The 24,189-nt window shown below is 45.2% G+C and overlaps 1 protein-coding gene across 2 annotated transcripts; it reads left to right on the top strand.

The window, feature by feature from the left end:
- Nucleotides 1-594: 594 nt before the first annotated feature.
- On the top strand, nt 595-23,016 carry LOC149343515 (proline-rich protein 5-like). 2 transcript variants are annotated; one of them, XM_089545949.1, is made up of 10 exons: nt 595-744; nt 7,586-7,983; nt 11,411-11,497; nt 12,059-12,107; nt 12,193-12,247; nt 12,745-12,836; nt 17,858-17,936; nt 20,079-20,146; nt 22,503-22,668; nt 22,810-23,016. In XM_089545949.1, the coding sequence occupies exons 2-10, from the start codon at nt 7,676-7,678 to the stop codon at nt 22,920-22,922; spliced, it is 1,017 nt and encodes a 338-aa protein (XP_089402075.1). In that variant the 5' UTR covers nt 595-744; nt 7,586-7,675; the 3' UTR covers nt 22,923-23,016. The 2 variants fall into 2 exon arrangements, with proteins under 2 accessions (XP_089402075.1, XP_089402074.1); XM_089545948.1 differs by having other exon boundaries at nt 601-952.
- The last annotated feature ends 1,173 nt before the right edge of the window (nt 23,017-24,189 follow it).

The raw sequence follows: 24,189 nt of genomic DNA, 5'->3' as shown, positions 1-24,189 counted from the left end.
CTGGCAGCCAAAATAAGGGGCCTGGTCGGTGTGCGAGTGCGTTCAGTATGCTATAAATGCAGAACTTCACAGGCCATAGACAATTAACCGCATTCAAACAATATTGAGACGCTAAATGCGGTTGTCATGACTTGGGGTCCCACTGGCGACATGTGGTAGTTTTTTTCTTCTGCTTTGCAATCAATTACCTTGAAAAAATTATGCTATTAATCTCTCACTGATGAACATCATAAATTAAGAAAAACATCCCATATATGCTTCTTGGCTCCAGTGACTGTTGGCTTGCTTCAAAAATATGAGTTGTCAGTCTAGCTTTGGCCAAGGGCTCTCGTCTTCTGCAGCGACTTTTCTCGCTTGTCTGGCTCTTCTCAACTAGCTGCACCAAATAGGCCACCAGTCTTCAGCTTCGTTGTTGGGTGCAAACTACGTGAGATTTGCACCATCTCCATAGGCGCTCGCCGCGGAGGAAGCGCGCCAACCCCTGACAGGAACGAATGATGCACCGCTTCCGATCGCGTCATGGGTCGGAGGGGGCCGCCACCAGGAGCGTCTTCGACGCCAGTTGCACGAGACAGCCGAGCTTTATCTGCGACACGTGCTCGCCGCTGGTTTACACACCGACTCGCGGCGGCGTCAGTCCGCTATCGAGTGACAAGGGGCGGCGCTGTCGCGGCAGCTCCCGGGATGCCTGCGTCGAGAATCCTGCCAGCGCTCGTGGATGCCGCCGCGGCGGGCGCGTTTCAAGTAAGCTAGACATTGTGATATGGCTGGCGCGGAAATCGAGACTTGGGGTGGTGTAGAAATATCGTCCTGTTGTCGGCGTTGACGCTATGGGAGGGCTGCGTCGCACTTGCGCACGATAGAGCGGCTTCGCGAAGTTCTGGTTGTCCAAAGGGGAATGCGGACACTCCGAGGCCTCCCGTACTGCAGCTTCTTCTCCCTGACTTTGAAGGTACGCTACTGACCTCTACAATGCTAGTCACTGTAATTTGCCTAAATGCATGTTCCTCTTTGAATGTGCTTTCACTTGGAGTGTTTTTAGTGTCTGCTGCATTGTAACAATCGCATAATATCCACAATATCCAGTAGCTACAGTTAATCGCTCCACTACATTCTTCTGCACAGTGCTAAACATTCAAAGGACACATGGCTGTAGTGTGGCTTCATATATGACTAAAAGAGCAACGTCTGACAATAGTTATTGCTCACAGGAGCGAATCCAGGAATGGTTGTCTGTCCTGTTCGCATGTTTACGGTATTCGAGGGGCTGTGAAGACTACAGGGCTTTATAGGCAAAACATTAAATTTATCAAAACGTGTCAATGCAAGGCACGGAACAGGCTGATTTCTCTACTCGGATGATACCTTGAGATGGTAACGGCCAATTGAATCGTGCATTTCCTGGCTTGAAATTATGTTGGTATGCGTAATATTCTCTACGCAAGAGAAAATTTACGCCATCGAAATTAGATGCCAAGTTGATCCAGAAAAAGTGAAGTGTAAGTTATTTCTATAGGTAGCTTTATTCCCTTCTTTTGCAGACTTTTAGATGAGCTGCATTTGTAATTATGAATATTCGCAAATTGCTCTGGAATACCCCATACGCATTTCCCCGCATCATAAATATTAATTGTACTAACGTGATGACCTGGTCGACTTAGCGCGCAGTCGTGAACACCACCACTATTCTCTTGTTTCGTTAGGACCATTTAAGAGCAAACTGATAAAGCGGTCAGATAATTTTCAATCTAAAATAAGCGACAGCCTCAGATATACACTTATCGGGCATTTTCGCAGCAGATAGGATGTCGCTGTAAAATTATCTCGGCAAAATCTGTGATTTCAGTATTTCGAACTTTCATCTTCCGTATGAAAGTCAGAATGCCGCTTAAAATTTAATCGAAATGAGATGTTTATAATACAGCACCTGTATTAGTTATGCCTGTAACTCCCACTACTTGCACACGTCACCTTCTGGACACGTGGATAAAGTTGATACCAGCCACATAAATCGCAGGGATTGCAGTTACTAGCTTCTTGCCGTTTTTTCGTTAATTGTTCGAAATATGTGTACAGCTGCAAGTGTGAACAACGTAGAAGTCTGCAGCGCAGAGTGGTTCTTCAGCCTATCGTACTTTGGCAACGCCAGTGTTGTCTCTATATTCCTGTACTGAAGGAATTTTTGAGTGACCTCTAATATGCCGCAGTTATCAATGCAGAGATATTCCTTCCTCGCATATTGCATGCATATGCATAGAAGTCTACGACTGAAACTCTTACGTATAATTACATACTAGCCTAAGCTTCATACTTGTCAAATTTTGCACCACAGCGAAGCCGCAGCAAGGGTTGCACTCACGGTCCCACCAAAATGCGTCTGTGTTTTGTTAGGCAACACCGAAAGAGCCGAAACGTCCGTCTTTAAGTTGCGGGAAAAATTTTGCGCTTGTTTCGAAATATGACTGAAAAACTATAATCGCTTATGAATGCTTTGAATTGGAAGAAATCTTGGAAGCTGCCCATTTTCCCTGCCACCGGTCGGTTCAACACTAAAATTAGAAGCAGCTGCTCAGATCGTTCCGGCTGTTGCTGTCTAGTTTCAGCGTCATTTTCAAACAACGCTCAATTATGTGCTTGAGCCATATGTCGCAGCATTATCGGCACCTGCGGAGCTCAAAGAACCGAGTGAACAGTGCGTGCATAGGTTTCTGCCACGTTCCTGTTGTTTTATCTTACTTTGTAGTTTAAATTTTCTTACACGTCTTATGCAATTGAGAAGACCAAAAAGTGAGGGGTGATAAGTAATGGCTTGCATGCACAGCTGCATGCCTTAATTTTTAACCGTTGCTATTTGGAACCTGAATGTGAGAACGGAATGTTCTAATGCTATTGGGCTGAAGAGCAATCGGAAGAAAAACCGCTCATGTGCCATCTTCATTGTAAATGCTATCTTTAGTATTTTAATTCTGTTTGGAAGACACCATATTAGGGCAGAAAAATATAAATTATTGAGGGTTACGCTCTAAACGCATTGTTACACTGTTATGGCTGTTGCACGGAAAACGCATGGTTCGGAAGGAATCACGCTCACACGCCCGTCAACAAATGTGAACACAAATGTAAAGAATCATAATGAAATGTGGGACGGTCAGAATTGAAGTAGCTGGTATTTTGCGGCCATTCTACACTAAAGCTAACTTTCTCATTGATCCTTGTTCCAGAAGTACTAACACCTCCGCCTCTTTTGGCAAAGTGCTTGCTCGGTTGCAACGATCACTGAGAAAAAATAAAACCTTTTACTTTTGTCAGGAGAGTACACCTTCAGCTTTCTCCTTTAATAATGCCCCCAGGGACAACAATCGCATTGTAAATACCATCATTGGTGCACATGTACGACGCAGCACTCCGCGAATTTCATGACAGAAGATTGACGGGGAAGCTTAATTACTGGTTACGTGTGAGAATTCGATAGCAAAGAATTTAGTTGTGCACGCTTAGTGCACGACCATGTAGCAGACGTTGCACTGAGACTTTACTCTAATTTCGTTTCATTTTATAAACGTCAGTGCGTGTGATGGTTGGTGAGCCGACCCAGATTGGTGGCTGACTCAAGCTCCGACTATCTATTCTGCGCTCAATCTCACGAACATTCGAACATAACCGTGCCTCACATCTGCGACAATTCGGGGCCCGCAATCTTTTCACCAGAAATGCCTCACCGGGTAAGATGGTGCGTCGTTTCTCTGGTTGTATATAAGGCAAGAGAACATTTTCATTATACGAGTTGGAAAATACTCCTTCAAACTAATTTCATTGAAAGTTCCAAATTCAGTTCTATTTCAATTTTATTCTTTCATTGCACTCCACGACAGATGAAGCCTAGAAAATTCCCTAACGTGTGAGGATGGCGTCCGCTGTTTGTTGTTGTTTTTTTACCAACTAGGCTTCCCATGCTATCGCTTAATAAGAGAGGAGAAAGAGTGACAAAGTGTTCTGATGTTTCCGCGTTGACGGTGCCTTACAAAGCCGTGACACATTCGATGACCGAACTTATCTTTCCGGGCAGCTGCGGATATTAGATCATTGCATATGGCTGCGCGCGCCTTTGTCATAGTGTGTGCTTTCGGCGTACGCGTACGGATAACGGTTTCTGTAACCCACTCGTCCCAAGGGCATTGATAAATGCCGAGCGCTTGTTCCGGCCCGGTGCGAGCTGCTATCACCTGCCACTCGGATGCGATAGGCTCGCCCTCATCCGTGTCTTCCCTCGCTGCTTTTTTTTACCCGGCTTCCTCTCATAGCAGCACAGGGTTCTGCGTTGACGGAGCCGCACTTTTCCTGTGACATACCCGCGTGGAAAAAGTGGCAGCGCGATCGCTGTTAACCACAGAATCCGGCCCTCAAAGGACGACAGTTCTGAAGGAACTGCGTTTTTTGGCGTACTTCAAACGACAGCCGGACAGTGCACTAGTGCTTTTCAGAATAAACGGCCTCCTATGTCCAGCAGGCGTAAAAGCTTGGTGGATAATAAATTAAGCTTTTTCAGTTCTCGAGGTTGCAGGTTTGCGCAAAATTTCATGGCTTGTTTTCAAGTGAGGCGTGGTGTTAAAAGTGCCTTTTAAACGTGTAAAAGAAATAGTGGGATATAAGTTCTCAAAGCCAAATGTATTAAAACGCACTCTGGGTACCTAGCAACTTAAAACTGAGCCTATATTCTATTAATAGATCATTAGAGAACAGAATTCATGGAACAAGCAAGTTTGAAGGCAGAAGATCCTGCATCGCTGCTTTACAGCGAGACAGCCATTGACAGAGTGGCTTCTGTTCCTCCCATGAAGTGAGGGCAATGTTCATATTATTACACAGAAAGCGTCAACAGCCACATAACAAAGCACTATTCGCTCGCAGTCTGTCGCGATGCTCAATTAAGAAACATCCAGGAGTAAAATTTTCCCCGAAAGGTACATTACGTGTTATTCTCGGCGCAATACTTTTTGAGAAACCCTTCAGGCGGAGAGGCGCTGCTGAGCTCTGTTCTGCATGAAACAGACTGCCAGGCATACCATCTGCGTTTCCGTGCGCTGCAGGTACTAAGTTCAAAGCGGCCATGACATTGCTTACCAACAAATCGTGGTTGGTACTAGCCACGACGTTCTTACGCGTACTTTGAAAAGAAGTATGTACTACGCGCGCATTTGAGCTACAAATTGCGATTCATAGTTATTGGCTCTAAGCCCTGCCCCTGGCAGCGAAGGCCATATTGAAGCAACGTGAGTGACGTCATAAACCGACAGCGCCGTTGTCTGCTGCAAAACTGGCGCGCGCATGGTTAGTGCGGAGCCGGACGGGACACATTCTAGCGAAGCCGCCGGGATGGGGCAGAAGCTGGACGGAAATGGGAAGGACATGGGCCTTTGTTGGCTTTGTCCCCCTGTCGTGACTCGCCCCCTTCACCCCTACGCTCACTACATGCCTTGCGCAGTTCAGTCGCTCATTTGCGAGCAAGCAGGTGACCGTCGGTTTGTGTCGTCATGAAACGCGAGCGCGCTAGTGTTGCCTGACTATAACAGGGCTCAAAGCTTCTAAGAATTCAATTACAAATTACTCGCTGCACCAGATGAGCTCATATTTAGCCCACTTGTTCTGAGATGCATAGAGAACAAAATACAACCAGCAGCTTGAGTCGGAAAACGGTGTCAGGACCCCTTTAAAATATTACAGAAAATAATAAAGGAATACTTACGAGGGTCCCTCTTCTGACGACTATGACCTGCCTGAACAACGCAGTCTACCCCCTCCGGTTGTTGACGTTCATCTTTTAAAGCTTGAAATCCTGGAGAGATATATGCTGACAAAAAAAAAAGACGCGGTCATGGCTCATTCACGAAAGTAATCGATGGCCGTAGGAATTTTTTTAATTGATTCCCAGTGGCCACGCAATACTCGTTTAAACTGCTCGTATTGAATATACAGTTTTTAAATCTTTAAGAAGATGGTGGTAATGTCAAGGGTACAGTGTGCTGACCTTTACTGACCATTTTGTTTTCAAGCGGGAGTGGATTGATCCGTGCAAAAGTAAACGTACATCTGTACAGCTGACGAATGCGACAGAAAAAATGGCCTGGCTTAGCTTATGGTTAAGCGTAGGATGCGAAGCATACCGCCGGCGGAGGCTGCGCGTCCGCAAGCGAGCGCACGAGTTGTGCCCCAGCTTTCACAGCTGTTGTGACGTCATATCACGTGGTGCGCCGATGTAGGTCAAGTGGTAGCTACGCGGCCGCGCGCGGCGCAGCAAGGAAGAGCTCGGTTGTGCGGCTAGTATGCTTCGCATAAAAATTGGCTGTGGTTTAGCACTGGTAAAACCTGGAGTGCCTCAATATCTACAGCTGGCCGAGTGGAACTCTTTCAGTCTAATTGCAAAGTCAGCCTTTCGCCGCTCCGTTTCGGTCGGCGTTGCTTCATCTTCGTCCGTGTACGTTGATTCACTCACTCTCCCCCTCTCCACTCCTCCCTTACTCGGTTTCACGGGCGCGCCGCGCCCCGGGCAGCTGCTCCGCACCACTGACCAAGCACGTGGCCAGCTGACGCTGAAGGCACGTAACCACATGAAGCTGAAGTGCTGAAGGCTCGAAATGCTAGCGTAATGTAGGCGCGCGGCGCGCCCACCAGCTGCGTGCTCTAACGTCACTCCGCGCATGCGCACAACTGCGCACTGACGCATGCGCGCAACGACGGCGGTGTCTGCTCCGCCGTCGGCGCAGCGGAGAGGCACGCGGCGCGCACACCAGCCGCGGGCTGAGGTCTTTCCGCGCATGCGCACAGTTGGCGGAGCGGTGGTGCCACGGCTCAGCGCGCAGCCACGCTGACCTCGCAAAGCGTTGGCGTAGTGTAGCTATCGCTACAAAGCTTGGGAAAATGTCACTTTTCCGTGGTAGATGACGCCTTGATCCATGTCGTAGCAGACGCGACAATGACGACCCAACGCCTAGACCGATTTGATCGCAGCTTTACCTGAGGAGCATAGGCTCCCTTAAATGTATGCCTCAGAGCACTACGGTTTAGGGTTTTAAATTATACCAATATATAAAATAAGACGTGATATTCATATGCATATATCCCGAACCGTTTTGTGCTAGTAGAAGTGCTGCCACTGGCAGCACACTCTCCGTATAGTGCCAGTCTGCCTTTGAAAAAGAAGTACCTTATAGTATGGTTATAAATCAGGGCTAAGCTGTCTACAGAACCGTGATTAGTTGAGAGAAACAAAACCGAGGCACCTCAGGTTTGTTTCAGTAAAAATAAGCTCTGTACTCCTCTCAGCCACTCTTATACAATGTAGTATATGGACTCCCGATAGAATGAATATTGACAGTTCCCGGTAGAAAACTAGCATTGCCAAGCAGACATAGAAAGCTCGAAAACAGCTCGGCACCACCTCGGTTGTGGCCTGATTTCGGCAACTGAAAATATTAATTCCTGCAGAAACCACATTTGCGATTATATGACAAAAAATGTTTACTCGCTCCCGACAGTAGACTGTCTCTTTGAAGTGGAGAGAGTCTAATTCTTCTGTCTTCTGTTCCAGATTGCGTCATCGTCCTCAAGTGATTAAAAAGTAGACTCAAGGAGGCCCCCTAGATTCATAATACCGTTGGCATCACGCCTCGAGCCCGGAATGATGTCGCAACTTTTGCGTAAAAGCTTCAAGACCCACCGTAGGACACACAGCACGCCTCCGGTATCTGTGCTGACAGCCACGGACAAGAACCCGAGGAACACCATGCCAGCTGCGAAGGCGACTCTCACTGAGGTTCCCGAGCACGAGGAACTGCGCAGCGGTGGAACCAGACATGGTTCGCTAGACTTCAACGCCCCGATGTCTGTGACTCTCAGGTCGGTTGATGAGTCGAAGACTGGCCTGACCAAATACAGCACCCAGACTTCCCCCCGAGTGAATCTCCCGAAGAACCGCGACTGGCTGCGGTGAGTTACAAGGCACGCTAAACGAGCATTTCCTGTGCTTTCACATAGTTATTGAAAGTGTGCTACCTCAGAACAGTAGCGGCGTGGAAATATGCAATTGTTCTACGATCTGCCTTCGTAGCGGCCTATGGCACTTTATCGAGAGCCCATTATAGTTGCACTAAAGAGAATAAAGCTATGTGTATGGTATTTTCACCGGGCCTCAAACGTGATTGGTGCTGACGCAAGCGTAGCAGCGCATTGACTCTATAAAATGTTTCTTCTCATAGTAACTAATGTCAGTAAAAGGGCGTTTGTTTAAGAATAGCATGTCAGTTTCCTGGCAATATAGGAAGGCTATTTTGTGTTTAGAGTGATAATCCTTGAAAGCGCATTAGTTAAAATTAATAAAAGATTCTTAACACTGCAACAAGTAAACTATTTCGTCTCTAAAATACTTTTCCGCTGTTGTCGTCTTCGCCTCTCGGGTTTTCTTCGAAGTGGGCTTGAGCAAGACGTTTTGGTGTTGTAAAACAATAAGATGTTTATGAGCTTAAGTAGGTTGTAATGCGTAGCTCCTAGCGTCGGCGACAAGGCGTTATCTTTTGGCGCGCATGTAACCCCACTCCAAGCTTTGATAAGTAGGTCGTATCTGCTCGCCGCCACTCACACTTCACTTGAAGTGGCCGCGACGACGTCAGGCTATGTCGGTTGCACGTCGTCTATTGAGCCATAAAAAAGTCAGTTTGACGATTTACTTCATGGCGAGAAGCCTTCATGTCTCGAAAAGCAGACAAAATATATAAAAAACATGCTTCGTGCGGATACGCATGCTTCACAGTTTATTCAGCAACGTCGCCTTTAGGCAATCGAATGCCTGCAGTTTCATTATATCCTGACTCTTGCTATTCTTGAAAACTGCATAGCTCTGGAAAGTTGAGAATTCAGCGGCTTTTAAGTTCCATCGTATCCTTGACTTGAGAAAAATGGAATTTTATTGGCAACCTATTTACTTGTCCCTATTCCACTGCAATACGGAAACGTATTATGCATAAAATAAGTACAGGACACCGGCAGTTGGGCTTTTGTAGGTGTTAGAGAATTTAAAATGGACATTTGAGGTTGTAGGGTCGAAATAAAAGCAGTCAGTTATTTTTGTATAACCCTGAAGGAGCTGCTACCCTAGCATACCAAATTAGATCGCACAGATTAAGGTTATACTCATGATTAGCAGTCCCTTGTGGTCGATAGGGTCGAGAGTATTTTATTCCCAGGAAAATGCCAGCGCCAGAGTGCTTGTTGTTGCATGCCTTTCCTATAATTTCGAATATACACTGTTATGCCTGCGTACTGATTTCCACAGTATCTGCATCGATTGTGGGAGACAATATGCAATCATGGTACCACGGAAAGCGTTCAGTATACAGCTTTATACTTCTGCATTAGGGTGTATAGCTAGAATATACATGTAAGTGTATGCTCATTAGGATCACTACCCTGCATACTCGATAATCCCACACATTTTGTGCTGGATTTCCGAGTGTACCGACATAAGATTGGAATAATAAATCTAGAAATATTTTGCTATCTAGATTATTTTTGCATGACAAAAAAACAATACCGCACGTTATGGGCATGGCATAGCGCAGGGCATCGGAGTAATTTTTTTGTTTTGTTGCCATGCGACATGCACCAATACAAGGCTGCCCTGGAATTTTGTTGTTTTGCGTTCTGCATAAAACAAACCGCGGACGCCGCTGCCGTGCCAAGTCCGTGATGTTACAGCAGCCGAAAATGACTAACGTGAAGTCTCCGCACTGAATGCTTCCACACCAAACTGCCCGAAGAGAGGTGGAGAACGGAGAAGAAAAAATTCGACAAGCGTCGATATTTCAGTTTTCCGGAGCTTACCCGAGTTTACCCGAGTCATGTATTATGTTGCATTATGTTGCAACACAACTGTTGCATTCTAAGCCCCGTTTGCACCAAGAACGCCCGAGTGTACGCCATCCCACAATAAGAAATAAAAAGCTGGACACAAGCCCGTCTCTCTATGGGCACGAGCTGGTCCGCAACTTCAAACCCGGCCCAGGCTTTTATGTAGGCTAGAGGCCGTGTAGACCTCTAATATTCCTGCCTGCAGAAAAATAACGGCTGCTAGACAACCGCACATGCGCTAGTAACGAAGCTGCTTCTGTGTCCAACGACGAACTTGAACGGCACCGAACACCTTACACCATCAGTCTCTTTGAACAAATCGACACAGCTGCCCTAATTAACCAGTTTCAGGTACGGCGGGGCGAAAAACTATTCACCCTTCAATAATGCAAGGGCTGTTACATGTCGTTGTGAAATGGATCTAGTTATTTTTTATTCCTTAGGAATTCCGCGGTGGTGATACCTTTGATCCCCCTTTTAGTGTGGCATGACATGTCTCCGATTGCGACGGATCTCCTGCAGCTGTGTATTTGGCGCTAGGCTCTACGGGACAAGTTTCGTGTTGATTGTAAAAATGTTATAGTCTCATGTTATCCTCCTCGTTGTGTATGTGCTTCATTACTCTTTGTTTGGGATATGTGTTATGCTTTCCCGCTTTTTTTTTTAAATATAAATGGCGCATTGAGGCTTGCATATAAAAAAAATGTTTTAAATGATGGTAAGCACCTCATGTTTCTATTTGTGGTGGCCTAGCTTTAGCGGAAAATGGCAAATGCAGGCCGGTAGTGCACAATGAGTACTGCTTGAATTCAGATTTATCAATGAAAAGATGGAGTGTACGTGCTCCGGAGGTGTATCAAGCGCTACCTCCTACTTTAACTGCTTAAGGTGTCTACTCAGTGGTCTTGCTTTCATTTTTGGGGTACCTGTAGCAAACCAGTGTAGTGTTTTTCATATATTCTTGTGTATCAGGGTATATGGTCGTATTTTGCTGCCGCGGTGGCTGAGTAGTTATGGTGCTCGGCAGGTGACCCGGAAGACGCGAGTGTGATCTCCGGTGTTTTGTGTACTGCAAGCCGGTGTACTGCGAGATGTCAGTGCAACCTGAAGAACCGCGGGTGCTCAGAATTATCGGTAGCCGTCCACTACAGTGTTCCGCATAGTCAGTCTCTTTGGGTCGGCTAAGCCTATAAACAAACTAACCATATGTTCGCATTTATATAAACAACGCTATCTGTTTAGCAACTTGTCTCTTGAAAGAATACGGTCTGCGTAGTTCCACTTCGGTTTTTTTTTTTTTTTTAAAGAACAGTTCCACGTATTGGTACCGTTTGCGGTCTACTGAGGATAGGGTTTCAGGGAATACCGCTCTTCTTGGGCAAGAAGTGTGTGAAAGTACGAAGTTACATCCACTTTGGGGAGAAATATTTTTCTTCAATTTAATTATGTTGGTGTAATGCGTGGTGGCTAGCCGGGACTTTCCTTTCTGATGTCTTAACTCTGGCTTCAGGCTGCAGCAGACAATACGGAACTTGTTCAAGACCATGTACCTTCCTTTGGAACCCGGTGAGATGGCGGTACTCCATGAGAAAATAAGGTACGTAAACCCTTTCACATGAGATCACGCAGTTCAAATAACTGCTAGCAAATGCGACGAATCCTTAATTGGGTGAATTTTACAGTCAAGAGTAGAGAAAAATACAGATAAAATGAGGGTCCATATATACTTTTCTTTCTTTTTTTTAAAGTGGAGAATTGAATGCCAGGAAACAGACTAGTTGACAAACGAATAAGTTTTAGCTTTTTCATGCTATGACATGAGTCTAGAGTCTGCTTTCGGCCTGAAACAGGTACTACAGGGGTGGAAATGCGCCTCTGTATTTCTTTATTAGAGGAAAAACACTCCTTTTTTTTTACGCACACTACGCGTCACCTGTCGACTAAAGGGATGTGCGTGCGTACGCTGCAGGCAATGCCGCAGTGGCATTTGACCTTATGTACCATTATACAAGTGGAGCTTGAATAAAGAGGGCTCAAATGCTTTTCGCTTCCGGAATCAGAAATTAAGTTCCAAGGCTAGATTCTTTCTTGAAATGCGTATTCTGATGTCACAGGCGTTGAGCGCCATTAAGTTTTTTTCTTTCATTACCTATGCTAGAACACTGAGCAGTTCCAAGGCCGGGCCGTTCCTTTTCGACTCGTTCAAGGTGGAGTATTTTTCTCGTTTAAGGTGTGATATAAATCAGAGATTCGAATTGTCTTTTTACTCCAGTTTCTTTTTGTTTTCCACAGCGTGAAGTTGAAGTGTGCTTCGCAGCTATGCTGCAAAGACTTCAAGAAGTGCCAAGTAAGCACACCACCGAAGTACAACTACCTGTGCTTTTTTTTTTCAATACTGAATGACCACACTGTTGCTAGATTTTTTTTGTGCGTGTGCTCTCACTTCGCCTAGACAATCACCTTGCGTTATTTAGTTTGCGTTTGCTCTTTATGTATGCGAATATTTTATTCTAGGGTAACTTTCCCCAGTTGCGTTTAAGTTATTTCTTTGCACTACAAATGGTTTAAAAGTACCTGAAGAAATCAAAGGGATATAACTGATCACTTTGGGAACAGCTTCTACCTTAGGTTAATCCTAGATATGAATTCTTATTTTCATTACTACCTCTACTACACCAGACTGTTTCCTTTGAAATGAGCCTCACTGAAAATAAATGTGCGAGGCACGTCTCGATTCCAGGCTGTACTTACTACTTCCAAGACAGTCCATGTGAACGGCTTTCCTCACAATGAAAGCTATTGATGCTGCAAGATTGCAGTTTATCCTTTTCTATTTTTTCGCAGGAGAAAATCTGCTACAAGTGCTGTCTTCCGAATGGGAGAACCTCTTTCGACATGTCCTGCCCACGCTTGATATGATCTTGTACGTCGTCAAGGCATGCACCTTCCAACATTTTCTTGCAGCCTAAAATGAATGCGAATTCAAGTGCAGCTCGCACAATTCGTGAACTGAGCGAGTAGCCTTTAAAATGGCTACCCGATCTCCCGAAAACCCATTGTACTTCCTTGCTATGTGCGCGTGACTTACAAGACTGCAGTTTTATGAGACAGGAGGACTCTCTACAGCGCTCATGCGGAAATGGTAGAGCCCTGAACGAGCATGCAGCGAATATGGAAGGAATGCTAGATCTAAGTCAAGGTATACTTAACGAAGTCTTTAAAAAAATTTCGAAACCATTCCATCCAAAATGGCAACTTGACCGGGTCAAGGTAGCAGCGGTAAATCAAAAGCGTGTGCTCTTAAACTGAAACCGTCTTAAAGTTTTGTCCGTCAAAAACTAATGCTGTGAACTGCCGTAGCCATTACGCGTAAAGTAACTAGGTACAGCCATTTGAAAGAGTCGCTTTATGAAACAAAATACGTTCCCCGTACGCAACGTAAACGATGTGTTTAGATGAGTAGCGGAACATAGATGTGCGCCTCCTCTCATGAAGCGAAAAAAACTGACGTTCGATCATAAAATGTGACCGAAAAAACCTGCGTCAGCAAGGTGCGAACCGCATCGCTCGCGCTTCAGGTTTTCTACGGATTGCTTTCAATTCTAATGCTCGCACCACTAGATATTTGAGTCTTTTCCGCTCGCGCCGCTGACTCCTGGCATCGTGCTTCAATCGCTGCCGCGGTCGCCTTACCCGCCGCAACAAGGCACGCGGAGCACGCACGGCGGTTGCAACGCCTTCGCTAGCCGAAGGATCTGGAAACATCTGTCTAAAATGCAAGGTCGAACACGACGGAGCGCAAGACAAGGAACTAGATGTTGCGCTGGCACGTGACGCCGATAACGTTATCCAAAGAAGCAATCCGGTTCGCTCTTGCATTCCTCCGACGGAACTCAGGAGTGAGCGCTAGTTGACTTCCGTTCCGCTTGGACGCTGTGGTAGAGGCTTAACAAAGAATTGTCACCAAGGTGTCTCTGGCGAAGGCGGCCCCCAATGCTTACATATTAAAACTCACTATAGGTTTACACAACAATAACTCCTCACTGCAGCTCCGTGGTGCCATCTCTCGCTTGCTTATCGTTTTTCTGAACGTGAAAGCATGGCATATAAGTACAACATCAAGAATAAACATTGAGGTAAATTGCAAAGATAAATGTGTTTCAGTGGCTTCAATGCACTGCCGCTCGCAGTATTAGAAATCCATACGCGGGATATGTTTGTGCTGTAATGTAGCAGTGAAACACTGTAACGAGCATGGAATGCCTGCTGAATTCCACATGGTTCTTGTTCTGAGCCCATTTGTTACGTAACGTTGGAAATACTGTTGAGACCACTCGTAGGTTTGTTCTTAGTTTCTAGACTGTAAATAAAAAGCCCGCCGTGGTGGCTCCGTGGTTATGGTGCTCGGATACTGGCCCGAAAGACGCGGGTTCGTTTCCGGCCGCTGCGGTCGAATTTCTATGGAGGCGAAATTCTAGAAGCCCGTGTACTGTGCGATGTCAGTGCACGTTAAAGAACCCCAGGTGGTCGAAATATCCGGAGCCCTTCACTGCGGCGTCTCTCATAGCCTGAGTCGCTGTGGGATGTTAAACCCCATAAGCCAAGCCAAACCAAACCTAGACTGTAAATAAGCAAAGCACCTTCATTTGACGTGTAATTTCCAGAGCAACTGCATTTCGCAGGAGGTACAGTTCCCATGTGCTTTCGCACTGAAGGCTTTTTTAACGCATTTCCAAGTCCCCGTCGCAGTGGCTCACTGTTTACGGGTCTCGGCTGCTGACCCGAAAGACGCGGGTTCAACCTCGGCCGCGGCGGCTGAGTTTCGATGGAGGCAAAATTCTAGAGGACCGTGTACTGTACGATGTCAGTGCACGTTAAAGAAATCCAGGAGGTCGAAATTTCCGGAGCCCTTCACTACGGTGTCCCTCATAGCCTGAGTTGCTTTGGGACGTTAAACCCCAATAAACCAAACGAAACCATTTCCAAGTGCTTTGTACACTTTCCATTTTACGATGTGTCAAACCTGAACAGCCAAATCTGCACGTAATCATACTTTTGAATTTTTGCTTGAAACAGGGAATACTTGACATACAATAATAAGCTCTGAATTCTTAAAATGCAATGCATATTGACGACTCGGACTTCGCGTGGCAGTACTCCTCGATGGTCCAGTCAATAAAAAGGCTGTACAAGAACTAGAAAGTGATCCTGCAAAGTTAATGACATTTAATTTTCGCACATGTTCAAAGCACGGGATCTTCCGTCATTGCGGATCAAAACACATTACCTCGCTTGAGAAGAAGCTCGTAGAACAAACTGACTAGCTGTCTTTTTACTGGACTACATTTGTCAAAACAAAAGCCTCTCCCGAAATGTGCGATAGCCTCCAGTACTTGGTCCACTTAATACAACCCGGAACGCTTTGTCCTTGCTCTGAGAAATACTTTAAACAAGAGTTTCATTTATTGCTAAATGCCATAGTGCAACTTGTCAGTTTCCACTGTTTCAAGGCTAAGAAATTTGCGGTATAATTGGGGAGCCTCTGTTTTTGTTTTATTTGGATTCATTTATTCTTTAATTGTGCGAGTGCTACGTTTTTTCTTTGATGATCTACACTTTTAGATAAATTTATGCTTTAGCACTGTTTCTGTACATTTATTTTGTAATGCACATTTATGGGTCATTTGGCTGAATACTAGCACAAAGATAAAGGGCCATTCCTCTCCCATGTATCTTGCTTTTTTGTTTGTGTCAGTAGTAGTCTTATGCTCGCATTCCTTCTTAACTGGCCTGAAGTGTGCAGATAAAAATAAAGGCTCACAAGCTGTGATGAGCCGCAAACCTGTATGCGATAAAAAGCACGCGCTTTTAGATTTACATCGGGAAGTTTAGCACCAGTTAAAAGCGCATATATTACTACCTTGCAAAGGAAAGTTTCGAGATTGGTTTAAAAGGTTCTAATAAACCTACGTGAATTTATTGAGGAGTACTACTTACGTAAGGAAAACAAATTTTTCACCATGAAGCAGCAGGACACTGGCAGCTAAGAGAAAACAGTATAGGCATGTAGATGAGTCTCATGAGTTTATTTTTTCATGGTATCCTATACCTCTAATGGGCGGTGCACATGTAACGTGTACTAGTGTGTGTGCGCGCTCACAATTAAATGAACAATAGCCGCAAAATAAAAATAGCTTGAGCGGCATACAGCATACGCTAAGAAGCAATGAAGAATTTTTCGCCAATATCCCTTAGAATCATTGCATCACCATGCTACTGGGAAGTTGACTGTGGGGTGATGCAAATTCCTGGAGCCTTACAAGATGAAAATTAAGGGCATATCGTATAAAACCGAAAACATAAAGCACGTTTTCATCACATTCGCACTGAAAGAGTGCAGGGCACGTTTCAACTACGCATGGCTCACAATATGAACAATGCTGGCCTAAAAAATTTTAAATGAAGAGAAGCACAGATGGTTGGAACTAAATGGCTTAAGAGACAAGCATCCAAATTTCGCGGCTGACTTAGGGTAGAAGCATTTGGAGACTATGAGGAGACAAAAGGTCGTTGATCGATTCTGGTTTGCGACAAGATTTGCTGATCAGTAAGTTGGAGGGGCGCTGAGGACAAAGGAGTTAGCGTGTCTGGATAGAATGCCGCGTCATTATCACAAAGGTACCACTGTCATTGAAAATCCGCCTTTTACACGTTTGAAGAGACGAAAAAACGAAAAAGGTGTCATTATCACCGGCAAATTTCGCAATGAAAATGCATGCACTGTCATGATTTTTTTTGTCCTCTTCCGATGGGTTGCGCTACCCTGCCATCCTTTCAAAATGTTGGCATCCAATATTTTTTCACAACAATATCACGAGTTTGAAGCAATTTTCGGGGAGATATTTAAAATCAATTTTCTGGGAAGAAGTGCATCTTTTACTGCCGGACAAATGCGAACGTAGGCAGACAAAAAAACCATATAAACAATTCAGCAATAATACGAATCAGTGGTCCCTGGGGTCCCTTTTAATGACCAATTTAGGACGGAGGTGCCGGTGTCAGATATCGAATATCAAAATTAACTCCTATTACAAAGTGGATTAAGATTTCTCAAAAAAGCATTTTTTAAGTACCAAGAATTTGGGAGTACAATTTAAATCTAGCAAATTAAAAAAAATGTGCTGTTTATTTTAAGGGCTCCTTAATTCCTGAATTCTTCTCATCTCAGTTACCCTGAATATTTCCCTTTTCTGCGGTCAAGACATCCCGCTGTAAGTTTTAAGCACGAATAATATGAGAAAAAGTAATTACAGCTGAGATATGCAGAAAACGAATGATGTCATCAAGTTACATTCTTGCAGCCAGTAATTTTTATGGGCCCCGCCGCGGTGGCTCAGTGGTTACGGCGCTCGGCTGCTGACCCGAAAGACGCGGGTTCGATTCCGGCCGCGGCGGCTGAATTTCTTTGGAGGAGAAATTCTAGAGGCCCGTGTACTGTGCGATGTCAGTGCACGTTAAAGAACCCCAGGTGGTCGAAATTCCCGGAGCCCTTCACTACGGCGTCTCTCATAGCCTCAGTCGCTTTGGGACGTTAAACCCCAATAAACCAAACCAAACCAATTTTTATGGGGATTATGGTTCGTTTATCTTTAAGGTAGTTTTGAAGATGCAAATTTCCGGTTCAGAAAGGAGCCGTTGCTGTTTACGATAAGAAGCCATGGTTCATAAAATAAATCGACCTAATATTTAAATAACAGTATTTATGAGCGCGCTGTTTGGTTCATTTCCGTGAAATTGAACGCTGTCAAAGAAACGCGGTAAGGAACAAACCTACAGGTGTCACCAGTGGCACAGTTCTACTTACCCGACACCATGGTGTGCGTGTCTTGTGCAGTAATCAGAGTACTTGTGGCCCATAACTGTTTCGTACTGCTCTGTGGAACGCATTTTCCTGCAGGGCAAGGGTTCTACAAGCGTCCGACAGGCTTTCCTGGTGGCTTTTCGAGACACTGTTGTAACAAAACTGGATCTTGAAGGTATGTGGCTTTTCTTAAGGATTTACACAGTTATTCATATGGCCGTTCTGTTTCAAGCCCAGGATATATCCAGCCCACCTCCTGCACATCCTCATATGCACAAATTTTACTTGCATCGTGCAGAAGGGATGCTTTGTACTAATGAGATATATTTGTGTACTCTGGCTTCAACATTGTGGCTGCCTATTTTAATATTGCTGAAAGACGTTCCAAGCGTACTGCTCTTCTCCAGACCTAGCTTGAGAGCGCTTAGGTTTTGGCTGCCCTCCAAAGAGGCCTGGGTGTCTTAGTACTGCAATTCTGTTTTTTGAGCGGTTGTTGTGCAAGGGCTTAGAAGGATCGGAAAAAGCGAACATTTGATACTGCCTGGACTTACTTCTAACTATTCTACTCTAATAGCTGTATACTTCGCCATATTTATGCAGATGTCACTATCGTAAGCAGCATGAAAGAAGAAAGTGCGCCAAAAACAAAAGCCGAGATCAAAATACTTGGGGAATCCTTAACGACATTTTAAAAAAAAAGTAAATGCAAGAGCATTTGGAACATTGACACTCTCGAATACTCCAAAGGAAACCCGAAATTTTGGAAATATCTCCCCAAAACGGATTCAGAAAGATTAGTGGAGATTAATTCGGGATTAAGGTGGATCAAGGCTGGTTAGTCTGGATGAGTGAGAATTAATGTAGATTAGTTTGTGTATTAATGTGTCCGAGTAGATCTGGTTAGTACATTTCCATATTATAATCCAATGAAAGGCACTCACACGTTCTAGTCCTCACAATTTCAAATTTGGCACTGCTATAACATCACAACCCCCTCGATCAATCCGGAAATTTTTTTACAAAGAAACTGGATGGGCTTTGCAAGACGACAACCAAAATGCTATGGCATTAAAAAATAAGCATTAAAATTCACGCTAAAAACCTGTATCTCCCCTTACATTAACACATGCGGAGAATTGACGCGTATACACGGTGTTTCAGCTAACAGAGGAAATTGCTTGAGTTAGATGAGCCCTTTTAGTCATATTATTGTCAGCGATGCAGTGCATAAGAATGCAGCTAAGACATACTAACAGCAGGCGGGTTAACTAATATCGAATTCTTACCTTTTAATACAATTTTCCGACTCGTTACCTATTGAAAGGCCAATCGTAAGAAACTTCCGTATCAGTTTGTAGGTTTTGAAGAGTGTCATTCTCGTAGCCTCTGCAGCGCTAAGAATTTTAGGGCACGCACATTGGCAAAGTCGAAACTGCGCAACCAGAAAGAGCGGTAGCCGCGCCTCCGAACACGTGTCGCACATTGGCGCCGCTGCCACGTGCTTTCTGCCCGCTCACCGGTCCCGGTCGGGGGTTGCGAGAGCAGCATGTAACACCCTTACCGCTGCATGACGTGCGCTTATAGAACTGACTGACTGTGTTTCTGGCAGCACGCGATTTCGCTAGATACCCCATCCACGCGTGTTTCCCAAGTGGTCTTTATGTCGCGTGAGCCGCAGTCAACACGTTGAACCAAATCAAATGTCTTATCATTCGCTGTTGACTGAAAAATAGAGGGCCCGCAAGGCCACCTTCCTGTCCTTGTTTCTTCTTATCTAAACGTTGATTGGAGATGACGACTCTCTGCTCATCTTTTTTATTTTGCGCTGGTTGAACGCATATTTTCACTTCGTTTGCCCCAAGACAGACTCAGCAAGCTTTCAGCTACGTGCACCAACTGCACTATAACGTATTTTGTCTCGTAGAAGTAATTTTGCTGGCTCAGAAACACTTTGCCTGATGTCTTGGTAACAGGGTTTTGTGAGACTTCCAGCTGGCTCGTGTGTGTGACAATGTTGACATTAAAAGATTTGAGTGACCTCAGTGCTGCGTTACAAATACGTATTATTACGCTGTTCATCACTCTGGCAAATATGGCTACTGGTTACCAGAGACGTATTTTAAAACCGAAATAGTACTCCGGCGCCATAAATTTGACTAAGGAATAAAATTGGTCAGCTGTCCCCGGCCTGCACTGTTAACTTAAACCCCCATTCCTCCTAGCATTAGTACCATGCGGTCCGCCCTCGGTGCAGTGATACACCTGTATATGGTTTTTTAATTCAGCTGACTTATATTATGATGATTCTCTTTCGCAGATCTTTTGAACGCGGACGCTGGAAATCTTGTGCCCGATGGAATTAGGCACATGCTTCTGATACTTTACGTGAGTCACTTTCTGTTTCAAACAGATAACCCACTAACTCTCACAAGTAGCAGGCACAAGGCTAAGTATTTAGTGCTTGCGAACGTCGAGAAAACCAATCGCTTCTCAATCTGCCCCATTATTTTCAATTCACTGGCTTAAGCACCTTTTATGCGAGAATAAAACAACGGGGCAGTTGTCGGAAACAGCCGACAGCGTACAGTTGCTCCCTGATTTAGTAAATATGAGTGGAGACAAATCTTAATTAAGTACAATCATAAAGAAATAATCGCTGAATGCGTTTTACACTGAACAAACGCCCTTCTTTAAGTCGTAAATCGCAGGAGCGCAAGAATATTACAGATAAAACATAAGCTCCTTCAGTAAGTGTCACACCATTTCGACCGACGATATGCTCTCATGTGGCGTGTAATTTAGTGACAGAAGACACTCGCTAATTTAAGCTGGTACGCGTGCAAAACGATTAATTTGAATAGGCTACCCAGCTGACCTGTTTCGGCCGGCAAAGCAGGCGTACGCAAGAGTTTGCCCACGGGTCTGCAGCGTGTGCCAGTGTGATGTAAACCTTGCGCCCGGAAGCGTGTTTCCCCTCAGTGCATTGTTATCGCGGTCCTCAAGTGGCCGCGCACTCAAGCTGCTCGGCATTATCGCTCGCGACCATTAGCCGTCAGAGCATGTCGTTATAGCCATCTGTTTTCGGTGCCCAGCGCACACTGCGCACGTGGCCGTATCAGCTCTTCGGGTATAGGCGAGACGTCCATCAGAGTGCTCGTCGCCCACTCTCGCTGGTTCCACTGTTAGTTCCCGAGCAGGCAAGTAGTGGCGAGGGACACATTTCTTGCGGCGGCCGAGATGAAACGTTAGCTCAGCTTCGCCCACGTGATCCCGACGCACTTAGGACACATCTACTGATCCATCACCTTCCTTCTCTGCTGAGCGGCTCCATTCGCCTGGAAAGGCCTAGCAACACTTTAAGCGTCTGCAGTGTCGTTGCCCAAGAAACAATTTACAAAAGCGCTTTGTTTCGGTAAAGATGCACTTTTTTGAACTTCTTTTAAATCGAGAGAACCATCGGTTCCGTCTCGCAGCGGTGGCTCATTGGTTACGGCGCACGGCTGCTGACCGGAAAGACGCGGGTTCGATTCCCGCCGCGGCGGCCGAATTTCGATGAAGGCGAAATTTTAGAGGCCCGTGTGCTGTGCGATGTCAGTGCACGTTAAAGAACCCCAGGTGGTCGAAATTTCCGGAGCCCTCCACTACGGCGTCCCTTATAGCCTGAGCTCTTTTAGGACGTTAAACCCCTATAAACGCTAAACCATAAACGAATCATCGGTTCCATAGATTTCAGAGTATTGAGATCCAACTGTGAGCTTAAAAAGAAACCGTTCTGATCCAAACTACTTGAATATCGCGAAACGGGTAAGAAAGTTGCGAATATGTCTTAACAATGTGAAATGTGAACCTGGTCTGAAAAAAAAAATTATGTAATTATCGCGTTAACAGCAGGGAGCAAAACAATGGCCACCGTCCGGCACTTAGAACCACGTTTCGGTGATGGACGTGCCTTAACAAAATAAAAACATAAGACATAGGAATCCAGAGAATGCATATTACTAGATATATCTGGGAACTCGACGCTTCCTCCCGTGATATTTGTGTTAAGAGACCGTCGTTCTGCGCGCACAACTACACCAGTGAACGCAATGTATATACGCATGACCTGTTCTGCGAACTATAGCTAACTGAAGGGTATCGCTTATCACGTTTTACCGCACGTGCGGAGGTGCATCCCACTTCGACAATGGCGCCATCGTTCTCTCGTAACCCATCACAGATAAAAGCAAAGCTGTTCGCATTATACAGAAAAGTGGAGCACGCCAGAGGGTCCGCTTCGCCGCCCTTCCCAACAAAAAAATTCATACTTCTCTAGCGATATGCAATGACGAGTTGTAAGTTCTCTCTGTTTTCGTGTGTTTTATATACTATCAGCATCACCTGTAAGCGCACAACAGAAACGCAATAAGGCTTTTATTTCTGAAAATCTTTCGGAACAAAATCTATTTACTTCACTGGTAAGCACTCAGCGTGGTTGATCATGCTTCTCCCGCTCATCATCTTCGAAAGGCAGTTTCAGGCTGCCGCACAATAAAACTCTGAAGCCACTACCATAGTCTATTTCCTTTTCTGGCCAACAGCGTATCTTTATTTTTTGGGCGGCAGTGACGTACTTAACCCGTTTCCTGGAAATAAAATAAGATAACGGACAGTGCCGTGTGGTATTCCTTACCCTGCTTCGTCCCGTGCAAGTGCTCCTTATTCTGCTAATGCACTGTGATGTCGGTGTAATGATGCACAGAACGTGAGCGACAGCTACCCGCCTACGAAGACGAAGCTGAAGCTGGAGGGCATGCTGGCGCGGATCTTGAACCCATTCCTGGGATTCCAGGGCCTGTACGAAGGCAAACCCGAGCCTACTGTGAAATCAGCAGAGCCTGAAATTGCATCGCGCCGCAAGTCCGCTGGTGAGACTCCGCCGCTGTCTGAAGAAAGTTAGTTTGAATGCGTGAAGTTGAATCGTTGTTTCAATATGGTGTTTTACTCTTGGGGAAAACAATTATTTTCTTTGAAAAAGTGATTTATTCTTTTCGTGACCTTATTTGCAGATGGAGTACCACTGCCGAGGAAGTTGTCTCGACCGATGAGCACCCAGCCTCGCCAGATAGAAACACTACACGAACTCTTCCTGACAGCTCTGCGGAAACAACCAGATTTCTAGACGCAACAAATCTGGCGTGTTGTCACTGTACATACCATATCATAATTACTAGCAACCAAAATAAAAGTACATGCTCACTAAGTGAACGCTGCTACCTAATGTCCCACTTGCGCGCAGCGCTGACGGCGCCTCGTGCCATACAATTCTGGTCAAAAGCGTTTTAGAAAGTAAAAAAGTTTATGATCGCAATTTTTTCATATATTTTAAGTGTTAACTACAATAATCAATATAATCGCAGCTATCCAGTCGACAGGCCTACATGTTTTTGCTACTAACGTTTTGGCGGCCGTCAAAAGCGGTTCCCATTTTTTTATAAGGTAGTCTTAACTGTTCCATGCGAGAGACGGAAAAACTTTAAAGGATTTTGATGCACATCGGAAGGATGGACCATTACCTTCAATATTTTTATAATATTAAGAATTTTTGTCCAAAAATGTTGGGCTTGTCAACGCCCAAGTGAAGCCGCTAAATAAATCGAAGGAATTAAAATGCCTCGCACCTAAGCTGAAATCAGGTAATGAAAATCAGGGTGAGAATATCTGAAGGTGTCAAGCATGACAGGGAAGGTTACTATTACTGTATAAGAGCACTTATGTAATGCATTCAATCAATTTTCCATGCTGACCAGTGTATGGGTGGCAGGCCCATCGTCAAGCAGACAGCATCTGCCTTTTGCCCTGTTATTCAATACAGAATTGTGTCTGAAAGGAAGTTTCAAATAGGCCGCCGCGGTGGCTCAGTGGTTATGGTGCTCGGCTGCTGACCCGAAAGACGCGGGTTTGACCCCGGCTGCGGCGGTCCAATTTCTTTGGAGGAGAAATTCTAGAGGCCCGTGTACTGTGCGATGTCAGTGCACGTTAAAGAACCCCAGGTGGTCGAAATTTCCGGAGCCCTCCACTACGGCGTCTCTCATAGCCTTAGTCGCTTTGGGACGTTAAACCCCATAAACCAAACCAAACCAAGTTTCAAATAATAAATAAGGAGGTGCCCCTTTCATGAAAGAAGTCGCCGATAGGATACAAGCTTACCTCAGGCCTGCTGTTCGGTTTCTTTGGAGGAAAATGCTAGAGAAATGTCTTTGACCCTACCTGGAGGTAAGGAAAATGCCTCGCAGCATGGGGCTCTGAATACGGAAGCATTTGCTCCATTAAAATTTTACATGAGAATCAAGAAGTCACCAATAAAAGAAAAAATACATGTTTACAGTCTCGTCGTACACAGCCAGCGTTAATGTGAAAGCACTACTTCGCACGTAACAACCACAGGC

The sequence above is a fragment of the Amblyomma mixtum genome, chromosome 5 (genome assembly GCF_055824585.1).
Source record: "Amblyomma mixtum isolate Tamu chromosome 5, ASM5582458v1, whole genome shotgun sequence".
Classification (NCBI taxonomy): Eukaryota; Metazoa; Arthropoda; class Arachnida; order Ixodida; family Ixodidae; genus Amblyomma; species Amblyomma mixtum.
The sequence above is the reverse complement of the archived record's forward strand: the minus strand, read 5'-3'. Positions and strand labels throughout refer to the sequence as shown.

Excerpts from the sequence above, each read along its gene's own strand:
- LOC149343515 (XM_089545949.1), top strand. The coding sequence starts at position 7,676 with ATGATGTCGCAACTTTTGCGTAAAAGCTTCAAGACCCACCGTAGGACA. Across the intron at positions 12,248-12,744 it reads AAGACTTCAAGAAGTGCCAA|GAGAAAATCTGCTACAAGTG; the intron begins GTAAGCACACCA and ends ATTTTTTCGCAG. Across the intron at positions 22,669-22,809 it reads ATCGCGCCGCAAGTCCGCTG|ATGGAGTACCACTGCCGAGG; the intron begins GTGAGACTCCGC and ends CCTTATTTGCAG.